Raw genomic sequence first — 12,937 nt, forward strand, 5'->3', positions numbered from 1 at the left:
GCCGTGGACAAGGCGATGGCAACTTGGCGGGCAAATCCATAGAAAGTCATTTGACTAACCAGACTGCATAGCTATTGCAACATTATCGCTAGCTCTAAAAGCACAGACAACTTCATTACAAGCTTTCTCTTGGAATAAAACGTTTACATCCCTCAATATGCTTCTGCACGTTGGACGGCGAGTTTTTGTAGGCCGTGATGTGGTTCGTTTTCGACAAACAAAGCAAACAATTAAAACGAAATGAATCTTTAATCCTTTCAGAAAACTGAAACATGGGTTCTAGGTATGGCCATGGGTGCATGCGTTCCCCAGAAGAACCGCCTCCTACCATTCTGCCATCAACTGATCGTGTTAAATAACGCTGCTGAGAAATCACTGAACTTGATTTTATACAGTCTATGGATGTGACGTGACCCTAGTGATTACTGATCAGCTGTCTCAGTGTCACCTGTGAAAAAAACAATCACGTTTTAGAGAAGAAAAGAAAAAAACATCCACTTTCAAAGCTGCTTCATAGTAACGAGTAATGAGGACCTTGACAGAAATGTAGTGGAGTTAAAGGAACAGTCCACCGTACTTCCATAATGAAATATGCTCTTATCTGAATTGAGACGAGCTGATCCGTACCTCTCCGAGCTTTGCGCGACCTCCCAGTCAGTCAGACGCAGTCAGACGCGCTGTCACTCCTGTTAGCAATGTAGCTAGGCTCAGCATGGCCAATGGTATTTTTTGGGGCTGTAGTTAGATGCGACCAAACTCTTCCGCGTTTTTCCTGTTTACATAGGTTTATATGACCAGTGATATGAAACAAGTTCAGTTACACAAATTGAAACGTAACAATTTTCTATGCTATGGAAAGTCTGCACTATAATGACAGGCGTACTAACACCTTCTGCGCGCTTCGGCAGCGCATTGATATCTGAGCTCCGTATCAATGCGCTGCCGAAGCGCGCAGAAGGTGTTAGTACGCCTGTCATTATAGTGCGGACTTTCCATAGCATAGAAAATTGCTACGTTTCAATTTGTGTAACTGAACTTGTTTCATATCACTGGTCATATAAACCTATGTAAACAGGAAAAACGCAGAAGAGTTTGGTCGCATCTAACTACAGCCCCAAAAAATACCATTGGCCATACTGAGCCTAGCTACATTGCTAACAGGAGTGACAGTGCGTCTGACTGACTGGGAGGTCGCGCAAAGCTCGGAGAGGTACGGAGCAGCTCGTCTCAATTCAGATAAGAGCATATTTCATTATGGAAGTACGGTGGACTGTTCCTTTAAAGTCTTAAGTTTTCAAAAAAAAAAACCTCAAGTAAAGTACAGATACTCAAAAAGTGTACTGAAGTACAGTACTCAAGTAAACGTACTTCGTTACTGTCCACCTCTGGAATTGCTGCAAGACAGATGTGAGAGTTGTGCAAAGTTTTAGGTAGAAAGAGATAGAAAAAATATACCAGACACACGGGGAAGTAGTGATCAAATTGAGGGTGTCAAAGAAACAATTTAATATCATCGAAGAACCCAATGAAGAATGACTGGTGAGAGCACGGAAGGAGAAATAATGGAGTAGTGCGAGACTAATGAATAACTACTTGCAGTGGAAGCATGATCTTTATTGATGGGGTAGATTCTTTGCTGAGTTGTAATAAGTTTGTCTTTTTTATGTCTCCGAAATCCATCGAGGTGGAGAAAAATTACACTTGACCTTTTATTCTTTCCCTTTTTTCCCCCTCCAATTTGAGTCAGATTTTTCAGAGGAAAAAAGGAAATATATGTTTTTCCCCCCTCCTCCCGCACTTTGTTCTCTCTCGCTTTCCCATGCTCTTTTACTAAAAATTGAAATATTGATCTTAATTAGAGTATGCCGAGCTCAGCAGCTCATGTTGAGCTTTGAGACAAGCGGCAGCAGACATCTGTCTCAGGCACTTACATCCTCAGCGTCAGAGCCAGGGAACGAGAGAGAAAGGGAGGGAGGGGGAGAAAGATGGATTGCTCCATATCTCTGTCCTGTTTGGAGGATATGCTTTCCTTCTCCGTTAATAATGAGTGGTGACTGCTCACTGTTTTTTTTTTTTTTTCATGCACACAACTCTTGAATATGATCATTAAAGTTACTCAACAACTTTTGTATTAGGTTCTTACCAAATAAAAAATTTTAATTCCCCCCCAAAAAGTATTATTTTAAGATTAAATGTATGCAATGAGGGATTTTAGAACACAATATACAGTTTGTTCCAGATGTAAAATATGACAACTACAGTACGAGTGTATTTTTGAGTATCTGAACTTGTTGAAAGAACCTAGTGAAGGTTAAAGGTGATCTATGATCCAAGTGTCTGTAACCAGTGTGACAAAATGTATTCCACACCCCAAAGTGGACTTAGAATGAATGCAAAAAAGGAAAAGACAGATGATATGAAAAACCGTGTGACCATGCATGTTATACTGCTACGTGATCTGCGCAGCAGTGTTCATCCGAAGCGCTCGTGTCTGTGGGACAGCTTAAAAGATGGATAGATGGAGAGGAATGCAGCATTCTCTTTCACACTATTCCTCTGTCAGCTTGGGAGTGTGTGTGTGTGTGTGTACAGTACATCAGGCAGACAGCCTTTATCTCGTTAACACGGCGACAGGCCTGTCAGGGCAAGCGAGTGTGTCACGCTCTGAAGCGAGGCCCTTGCCGCGTGTATTAATGCCCCCTGTCGCTGCCTGTGCGGTTAACCAGCTTTCTCACAGCGACCGGTGCTCATAGATCATCGAGCGTGAGCTTGTAGTTAAACACAGTATTAATAGTCTGAATATCAGGAGCTTTGACAGAGAGCAAAGGATTACACCAGACATCATCCAGTCCCTCCCTACCTGTCCATCACAACACACTAATTACATGACGAGAGAAATATTTACACTCACTCTATACTTCAGTCTTTTCTGCTTTAATTTGTGCTAGCAGCGCTAGTGCAAACTGTAACTCTCACTCAGGATCTTTCTACTTTATTATTATTATTATTATCCTAGCTTTTTTTTTTAGGATGTTATTTCTCCCTCAGTTTTCAACCAATCACCACCAAATTTCACATCAAGAATACCTCTGAATTACACTGCTGTGACTTTTGGTGCTGATCTGGATCACTGATCCGGAATGATCCATGAACTTATTACTTATAAGTTCCCCCAATTACTTATTAACTGTCAATTTTCATAATCTTTTTTATTTTATTTATTTTTTATTTTATTTTGTTCAGGGCAGCACGGCGCAACTTTTCCTCACTATGCATTATTCTCTCGTATTACTGTTCCGGATCTGTAGGGTACGGTGCCCAGATGTCCCGGTTTGTAACAGCTAGTGCAAATTACTGTGACTTTAGTCACAGTCTCTATCTAGTTTCATTTTGCTTTCACTGAACTTAAACAACAAAAAGACTTTAAAAAAAAAAAAACCCAAAAAGTCAATGAGGATCAACATCTTTATTTGGAAATGTTTAAGTTTCTGTTTTAAAGTAGAAATAAAACCACAAACTTAAATACTATGCAATAAAATACATTTTTTTCTCAAATACAAACAACTGAGATGTTATAATGGTTTAAAAGTGACACACACACACACACACACACACACACACACACACACACACACACAAAAAAAAAAAAAAGGTCCCTGAGATGCAGGACCTTAAAAAAGGCACCTGCAGTGCTTTAAATACTGAATCAAAAAAAAAATTTGATAAAAAGACAAAAATAAGCTTGGTGATGAAACGATCTGGATTCAAACATGTTACGAGTCAAACAGTTGGACATTGATCACTTACCTGCAGTATCAGTTCGAGCGTACTTCCTATACTGCTAAGAATCAGCAATGTGATTGCTGTAACATGTACAGTTATTAATCATTTAGAAGAAATTTTCTGGATATTTTCTGGCAGTCACAAGTCAAACTTGCCCCAGTTGAGCCAGAGCACTCCGCCTGCTTAGCGATCATCATGTGTTGAAGGAACTGCAGAGGGTTTCCAGCTTCACTTTTGGCTCAGGAAGCGAGGTTTGATGTGCAGCTTCTTACCTACAGCACAGAAAGCAGAAAAAAAAAAGTACAAACACAGTCAGAGGATATTAACTCTCTACTGTATTCCTCCCGAGTGTGTAACTGTGTCGCTGTTATTCTCCTCCGGGTTCATTTTGGCTGTGATGCAGAACCTTATATTAGACTTGGGTTAAACGTGGCGCTGCTGCTCAGAACCTGAACATGAGTGAGGAATGAAACACTGATAGCAAGAACAAATGGGACGTGAAAGCACCAGCGTTTGTAAAGATGCACGGTGTGTGTATGTGTATGTGAGAGAGAGTGAGAGAGGAGAGAGACGGGAGGACAAGAGAAGGAGAAATAAAGAATCAGAAAACATACACAGACACAAACAAAGTAATAAAGGGGGAGAACGAGAAAAGAACGAGGCAAAAAGACGACAGTAAGCAACATCTAAACGCATGTTTAATAGGCGTATCAGATGAAAATTCAAATTCAATCCAAATTGCTTGAAACTGGTCTCAGTGAATTCAGAACTGAATGCAGAACAGACTTTTTACAGAATTAAAATACGTTCTTGATTATTACAAATCAAAGATTGAAAAAACGGCTTAATTTTTAGAAAACTGCCGTGATATTCTGTCTGAGGATCACATGGTCCAAAATGGGCCTCAGTAACCTCATCTCATCTCATCATCTCTAGCCGCTTTGTCCTGTTCTACAGGGTCGCAGGCAAGCTGGAGCCTATCCCAGCTGACTACGGGCGAAAGGCGGGGTACACCCTGGACAAGTCGCCAGGTCATCACAGGGCTGACACATAGACACAGACAACCATTCACACCTACGGTCAATTTAGAGTCACCAGTTAACCTAACCTGCATGTCTTTGGACTGTGGGGGAAACCGGAGCACCCGGAGGAAACCCACGCGGACACGGGGAGAACATGCAAACTCCGCACAGAAAGGCCCTCACCGGCCACGGGGCTCGAACCCAGGACCTTCTTGCTGTGAGGCGACAGCGCTAACCACTACACAACCGTGCCGCCGCCTCAGTAACCTGTGAGATCAAATTTTTTTTTAAAATAACTTTTCTATTTTTCAAGATACTTACATGGAAATTGGCAGCACATAGATGGTTGCATACTGAATACAAAGTTTGAAAAATTACTAAAAACAAATTATGCAAATTAGCATCTAATTAGTATTAATTATGCTAATCAGGTAAAAAAAAAAAGGTTAAATCAGTAAACTCAATAAAAAAAGTAATAAAAGATTATTTCTAATACCCTCTTTGTGCTCTGTAGGCCTTTGTATTTCTCAAAAATAGGGCCTACTGGTGTTTATATTCAAGAATATAAATGATAATATTCACAGATTTCAAGGTGAACCTCGAAAAAGCCGTGTGATCCACATCCAATAAACAATTCCATTTAACTGAACTGAAATTGACACTCACGTTTCTGACTTCCGTTTTTTTTAGTATCATTCTGACCACTAACATCTCAATATTTTTCATCAAAACAACTCCAGTTATATTCTAAAATAGTTATGTATTTACATGAATCAGTTTGATTTGAAAAAATAAGTAGGTAAAGCTATGAAAACTCACTTCAAAGTGTCCCGTGAATCATAACATCAAAACTAGCAGACGGAAAATTTTGCTGAATCCTTCATCAGAAACAGTGAGAGCTATAGAACATCCTTATAAAAGTTATCTGATTGATATTCACAAGTAATCCAGTCGGAAACTGATCAGGAGAGAGAGCGAGAGAGCGAGAGAGAGAGCCTGACCGCTTTCCTGTGACTCAAAAAGCACCGTCAGTTTCCTGACGCCACACCAGCAGAGTTTTTACTCTGTTGGACCGACTTCAACCTGCCGTTACTCCCAAAGTACTCAACAGATCTTAACTAGATACATTTCTTTGGAAAGTAGAGATTATAAGCTTTTTAATGAGTATTCAGGGCGGCACGGTGGTGTAGTGGTTAGCGCTGTCGCCTCACAGCAAGAAGGTCCGGGTTCGAGCCCCGTGGCCGGCAAGGGCCTTTCTGTGCGGAGTTTGCATGTTCTCCCCGTGTCCGCGTGGGTTTCCTCCGGGTGCTCCGGTTTCCCCCACAGTCCAAAGACATGCAGGTTAGGTTAACTGGTGACTCTAAATTGAGCGTAGGTGTGAATGTGAGTGTGAATGGTTGTCTATGTGTCAGCCCTGTGATGACCTGGCGACTTGTCCAGGGTGTACCCCGCCTTTCGCCCGTAGTCAGCTGGGATAGGCTCCAGCTTGCCTGCGACCCTGTAGAACAGGATAAAGCGGCTAGAGATAATGAGATGAGATGAGTATTCATGACAGAAAATATTCAAGAGTTAAGCAATGACGGGTTTGGAAACTTAGATGAGCGTCTGCATGCAGAATTTTCACAGCATGGCCAGCGAGCGAGCGAGCGAGCGAGCGTCTGATATGTCTATATTTTTTTAAAAAAATACACATTTCATACTTATTTTTGAAGCACTTTTTAAAATGTTTTCTCAAAATCTTAACATTCAATCTATATAACGATTAAATATATATATTTAAAAAAATCATAAAACCCGTTATTAATAAATGATCTATAAATCTGTAAAAGAAACTGCATCAAATCATGAAAATACAGTAAAATAAACTGAAAGATCTCATCTCATTATCTCTAGCCACTTTATAACTACAAAATGCATTTGACACTATGAAGCACAAGAGGTGAAGTGGGTCCTCATTAATATCACTTAACTGCTCTCTCTCTCTCATATGGTGTGTTCATGTGTGTGAGTTGTGACAGGCTATTTCATCAGTCACTTAGTTGCTTCTCCACAACTATCCAGATAGCAGAATGTTAAAGTGGCTGTTGATTGGAAAGGAATCCGTGAGGGCAACGAGGCCGCTGGTGCAATCAGGGCCACTCGATTCTGACCAGACATCAAATATCATTATGTTACTTTTTCCAGTTGAACATGAACACATAAATCAGTACAGCCCTGAGTTGCCCTGTGTGTGTGTGTGTGTGTGTGTGTGTGTGTGTGTGTGTGTGAGAGAGAGAGAGAGATATGGCAAACCTACTACATATAAGCTTACATACATCGACGGAAATAAACCCTGGTGCCACTCTCCTCTTCTCAGTACAGTTACAGGAGAAACAGCAGCAGCTTTCCATGAAGCAATGAAGATACATGGAGACGAACATGTAACATACCGAGTTACTGGTTTCTTGGGTCCAACATTGTCATAACTTGACATGCGAACAAATCTGCATGCAAATGAAATGTAAAATAAAACTTTTTAAAGGAACAGTCCACCGTACTTCCATAATGAAATATGCTCTTATCTGAATTGAGACGAGCTGCTCCGTACCTCTCCGAGCTTTGCGCGACCTCCCAGTCAGTCAGACGCAGTCAGACGCGCTGTCACTCCTGTTAGCAATGTAGCTAGGCTCAGTATGGCCAATGGTATTTTTTGGGGCTGTAGTTAGATGCGACCAAACTCTTCCGCGTTTTTCCTGTTTACATAGGTTTATATGACCAGTGATATGAAACAAGTTCAGTTACACAAATTGAAACGTGGCGATTTTCTATGCTATGGAAAGTCCGCACTATAATGACAGGCGTACTAACACCTTCTGCGTGCTTCGGCAGCGCATTGATATCTGAGCTCCGTATCAATGCGCTGCCGAAGCGCGCAGAAGGTGTTAGTACGCCTGTCATTATAGTGCGGACTTTCCATAGCATAGAAAATCGCTACGTTTCAATTTTTTTTAACTGAACTTGTTTCATGTCACTGGTCATATAAACCTATGTAAACAGGAAAAACGCGGAAGAGTTTGGTCGCATCTAACTACAGCCCCAAAAAATACCATTGGCCATGCTGAGCCTAGCTACATTGCTAACAGGAGTGACAGCGCGTCTGACTGCGTCTGACTGACTGGGAGGTCGCGCAAAGCTCGGAGAGGTACGGAGCAGCTCGTCTCAATTCAGATAAGAGCATATTTCATTATGGAAGTACGGTGGACTGTTCCTTTAAGACTTTCAGTGACACCTGCTATATAGTTTACTGCATATCCTGATCTGCACTGGCCACACATCAAAAATGAAAGCATCAGTAAAACTGTGCGTTTATATTTCATATGGAGCTATGCAATGGAGGTATGGAATGACCTGTGAGAGAAGCTGACTTTAAATGTTTCGACTCAACAAGAAGTAAGTGACGCATGCCTCAATTTAGCACACATTTGCGTCACAGACCCTACCTCGTATACGAGTGACCCAGTATTATCCAGCGTGTGTGCGCGCGATAATATTAAAAATGCTTTCTAAAGGTATTCAATCAAGGAAAAAAAAAAAAAGCCCTCTCCTGACACTTACATGTGTACACCTGCTCATTCATGCAATTATCCAATCTGTCACTCATGTGGCAGCAATGCATTAAATCAAAACTTAAAAGCTGAATCCTTATAAATAAATAAATAAATTTCCCAATCCCACCATTTCAAGCAAGCATCGAACATCGTTGACTAGCTTCCTCCATTCTTCATGGTCATCCATGATCTGTGTCGTCCCCCCCCCCCCAATCTCCATCCATTCAGTTTTAGTGAACCTGTGCAACATTAACGGTAGTCCGACTGTCCGGGACAACCAAATGTTTGTTCCGGATAAATCAAATCCACATCTGCCTGTCCGACTGGACTAGTTGAATATTTGTTGAAAATCACCATTTTTATAGTAATTATTATAATATAGTCATAAAGATCCAACAAAACTAGCTCAATCCCCTCAGTGATCTGGCCGTGTTATTGTTTACGAAATTCCGGGAAAGCCGAGTATAGACCCTTCCCACGTGACGTCACGACAAACGCGGCCGCCATTTTGGACATGAACTACCAGTAGTCTACCACAGCCAACAACGAGGAACGACGGCGAAGCATCGAAAGGAATATAGCCATCAAAGAAAGTTTTTACTTTCAGCAAGACTTCCATCATGCCATTATATTGTTGTGCACCTGGATGTAGTAACCATCAACACACAAGGCAAGATTTATCATTTTATCGGATCCCGACAGATGCTGACCGACGGAGAAGATGGATGGTCTCTAAAATATTGGCAAAATGATGTTTATTGACATAGCAATCGTGTGTAACGGGAAGCATTTGCATATCCGAAGTGTTGTGTTTACATCAAAGATAAAATAAACCGATATGACAACGACTGCTGCTGCCAGGTTGGGGACACAAACTAGTAGAAAGGAAGTGTGCCAACAGTGCCAACACGCTTCCTTTGTGGTCGATTCTGCTTTAAGGTAAGATGCATTTAATTATTCGTCTGCTGTGGGTTTGGAATCGGTAGCCTGACCGATTCGTTCATGTTTGTGGTGCCATTTGTTTGTTGACGCGTGTTGAAATGGAAGATTGGTTGTTGACATGATTTCCAGTGATGCTTTGGTGCTGCTGTGGATCAGATGTGTTGAGTAGCCTGACTGTTTTTTTTTTTTTTCTTGCGTGTGGTATCATTGTTGACGCGAGGTTGTTTTTTGAACATGCCAATGCGGACACGATTTCCCCTGATGAGTTATGACTTCAGACGCGATGCGTGTGTGGAGGTGTGGAGTCCGCGTGATATGTGCGTAGATAGGCTTCTCATATGTTTGGAGATCCGCGCTCTGAGACAAGCGCAAGCACCCCCCCCCCACCCCCCCACCCCCAAGGGAAAAAAAGGGACCCCCCCGAAAATATCGGCATAGTTCGAACACTGGGTTGGAGAAAGTAATGGCAAATAGCGAGTGCACAAATCATAGAAGGTAAACTGTACACAGCGCCAGGGCAGTGTGATGGTATGTCTACTTTTAGATTGTGTTAGCTTATCAATGAACTCACTCGTCACTCGACGAGTTTCACGTCTTTACGACGGATACTTAAATGTGTGTTAGGTATTATTGTTGCAGTCTAAGCAGTCATTGTAGCAGCTAGATGAGCGAGAACCGAAAGGGTCTGTGCCATAAACCGTTATTTCTTCATGTCCAAAATGGCGGTCGCGTTTACGAAGGTCATGTGAGTGAAAAGGGTCTATAGCAGGTGCATGTGTAAAAATAATCACGTCATAATGTCTAATTTTAGTCTATCCACATTCACTGGATATGAGCAATCACGCGCTCTGATTGGCTACTCTACTACTTTCTATCAGCTCATATACCGTGAGTAGAAAAAAACAAAATGGCGGCGCGTGTTGCTGAACATGATGCAACTGTGATGGCGTCATACACTGGTGAAGTGACGGTGTCCACAGGATTACAGGCTCGCTGAGATGTTTTGGTCAGGACAAATGAAAAATCTCGCTGCTTGTCCGACTGGACAGTTAAAAAAGTTAATGCCGAGCCCTGCTGTGCCCACTGTAGCCTCGGATTCCTATCAGAAGTGGAACCTGATGTAGTCTTTTGCTGTTGTAACCCATCAGCTTTAACATACTGGACATTCTGAGATGCTTTTGTGCTCACCGCGATTGGAAAGAGTGGCTATTTAAGTTACCATCATCTTCTTATCAGCTTGGGCCAAGTTTACATTAGACCGTATCTGTCTCGTTTTCTTCGCGGATGCACTGTCCGTTTACATTAAAACGCCTGGAAACGCTGGGAAACGGGAATCCGCCAGGGTCCACGTATTCAATCCAAATCGTGTCTGGTCCGGTGCTGTGTAAACATTCAGAATACACGGATACGCTGTGCTGAGCTCTAGCTGGCGTCGTCATTGGACAACGTCACTGTGACATCCACCTTCCTGATTCGCTGGCGTTGGTCATGTGACGCGACTGCTGAAAAACGGCGCGGACTTCCGCCTTGTATCACCTTTCATTAAAGAGTATAAAAGTATGAAAATACTGCAAATACTGATGCAAATACTGCCCATTGTGTAGTTATGATTGTCTTTAGGCTTGCCATCCTTCCACTTGCAAGTGGTAAGTGACGCGCATGCCCGACATGCACTGAGATCACACGCACAGCGGCTCAGTCCCGAATCACTGCTCGTGCGCTCCACTCGCGCCCTCTGTGAGCTGCGCAGGGCCGGAGTGCGCACCCTCCAGAGGGCACTCGCTGTTCAGGGCGGAGTGATTTGGAGCGCAGGATGCCTGCGGAGCCGAGCGTATCCGTGTATTGGCGTTGCTGTGTGCACGCGAATCGTGTATTGGCGTTGCTGTGTGCACACTAATCGTTTTAAAAACGTTAATCTGATGATCCGCTGATACGGTCTAATGTAAACCCCACCTTGATGTCTGGCCATTCTCTGCTGACCTATCTCGTCAACAAGGCATTTCTGTTCATAGAACTGAACTGATGCTCACTGGATGACCCACCCAAAACCATTCGGTGTAAACTCAAGAGAGTTTTGTGTGTTAAAATCCCAGGAGATCAGCAGGTTCTGAAATACTCAAACCAGTCCATCTGGCACCAACATTTTCCCCTTGACCTGTATCTGGAATATATTTAAACAGTTATTCTATGAAATCGAGCCGTACACGAGCCGACAGCCGACGAGGCGCATAGCACCGTGTCGGCTATAAGCCATGTATGACGAGATTGAGCGGAATAACTGTTTTATTCTATCCACATTTCACTGAAATTTGAGAAACGGAGCATTCTTGTTTTTAATTTTTGCAAATTCGATAAATAAAATCTTCACACAAAACGTCTGACAAAATCATTTCCACTTCGAATGTAAACAAACCGGCGAAATTTGTGAAAAATGCTATAGTAATAATTCTTGGGAAAAAAAAAAGATATGTTCTTCCCATCAAATACTTTTATTCCATATTTTGTTGGGTTTTTGTATTTTTGGGGTTTTTGTTTTCGAGTAGAGTTTTCATTTCGTCCTCAGCTGGTTTGGCAACACGCGCCGCCATTTTGTTTTTCTCTACTCACGGTATATGAGCTGATATCCTAGGAGTAGAGTAGCCAATCAGAGCGTGCGGTTGATCATATCCAGTCAATGTGGATAGAATAACATGCATTACGTTACTGCTACATGAGTGGCTGATTGAATAACAGAACAATTGCGTGATTGAGAAAGGGTACAGGTGTTCCTATTAAAGTGGCCAGGGAGTGTATATGATCTAAAATCTAAGACCGGGTAAATTTGAATTCATGACGATTAATACTTGTAAAAGTAACATTCATTTAAATGTATTAAACAAAGAAATAAAAAGGGGAAAGGCCTGGTTTACAGACACAGAGCTGACGCAAACATAAGACTTCATTTTCTGTCACAAGTATTGTCGGCAAAAGTACTGGAAAAGTACAACTGACTGCACAGGCTGTGTGTGTGTGTGTGTGCGAGAGAGAGAGAGAGAGAGAGAGAGAGAGAGAGAGAGCGAACACATACCCCCCTGCTCCCATTTTCAATCAGTCAGACTGTCAACACTGTGCTCAGCTGTGCCTGTGCTCAAACCTCAGTATTATTACCCTCTTCCCGAAGTATTACACACCCTCTCCACCCGATCTTTAAATATTATTACCCTTTAATAAGCTCTAGTCCCCATGCACCACCCCAAAATACTACCGCCCCATTCTGAGTATTGTAGCTCACTCTACCCATCTATAGTCCATCTTCAAAACTTAACCCTCGTATAAGCGTTACACCGCATCTCCGCACACTTCTAAAGATATTACTGCTCCTCTTTTAGTATTAAACTTTACTTAGAAGCTTCTCTAATCACTTCTAATTTATTACCTGCTTCCTGGAGCACTCCTATTATGGTCTGGTTGATATGACAATTTGATACTGTGATAAATTACATCACAATACACTTTTCTAACATATTGCGAGCTTTGTAGGGACTTTAAAGCTGGACGGCCGTTCGATTTCATAAAATCGGTGAAATTTAGTTCCTTCTGAAATTTGGTCATTGTGAGATATGT

At 42.1% G+C, this 12,937-nt stretch overlaps 1 protein-coding gene across 3 annotated transcripts in view; it reads right to left on the reverse strand.

Moving 5' to 3' along the window:
• Window positions 1-3,451: 3,451 nt before the first annotated feature.
• zc3h3 (zinc finger CCCH-type containing 3) overlaps window positions 3,452-12,937 on the reverse strand; it is a 233,612-nt gene continuing 224,126 nt past the window's right edge. For all 3 annotated transcript variants that reach the window (XM_060919964.1, XM_060919963.1, XM_060919962.1), the window contains exon 12: window positions 3,452-4,055. In XM_060919964.1, coding sequence (XP_060775947.1) covers window positions 4,012-4,055 — 44 coding nt within the window. In that variant the 3' untranslated portion in view covers window positions 3,452-4,011. The remainder of the gene's footprint in view (window positions 4,056-12,937) is intronic.

The sequence above is a fragment of the Neoarius graeffei genome, chromosome 4 (assembly GCF_027579695.1).
Source record: "Neoarius graeffei isolate fNeoGra1 chromosome 4, fNeoGra1.pri, whole genome shotgun sequence".
Classification (NCBI taxonomy): Eukaryota; Metazoa; Chordata; class Actinopteri; order Siluriformes; family Ariidae; genus Neoarius; species Neoarius graeffei.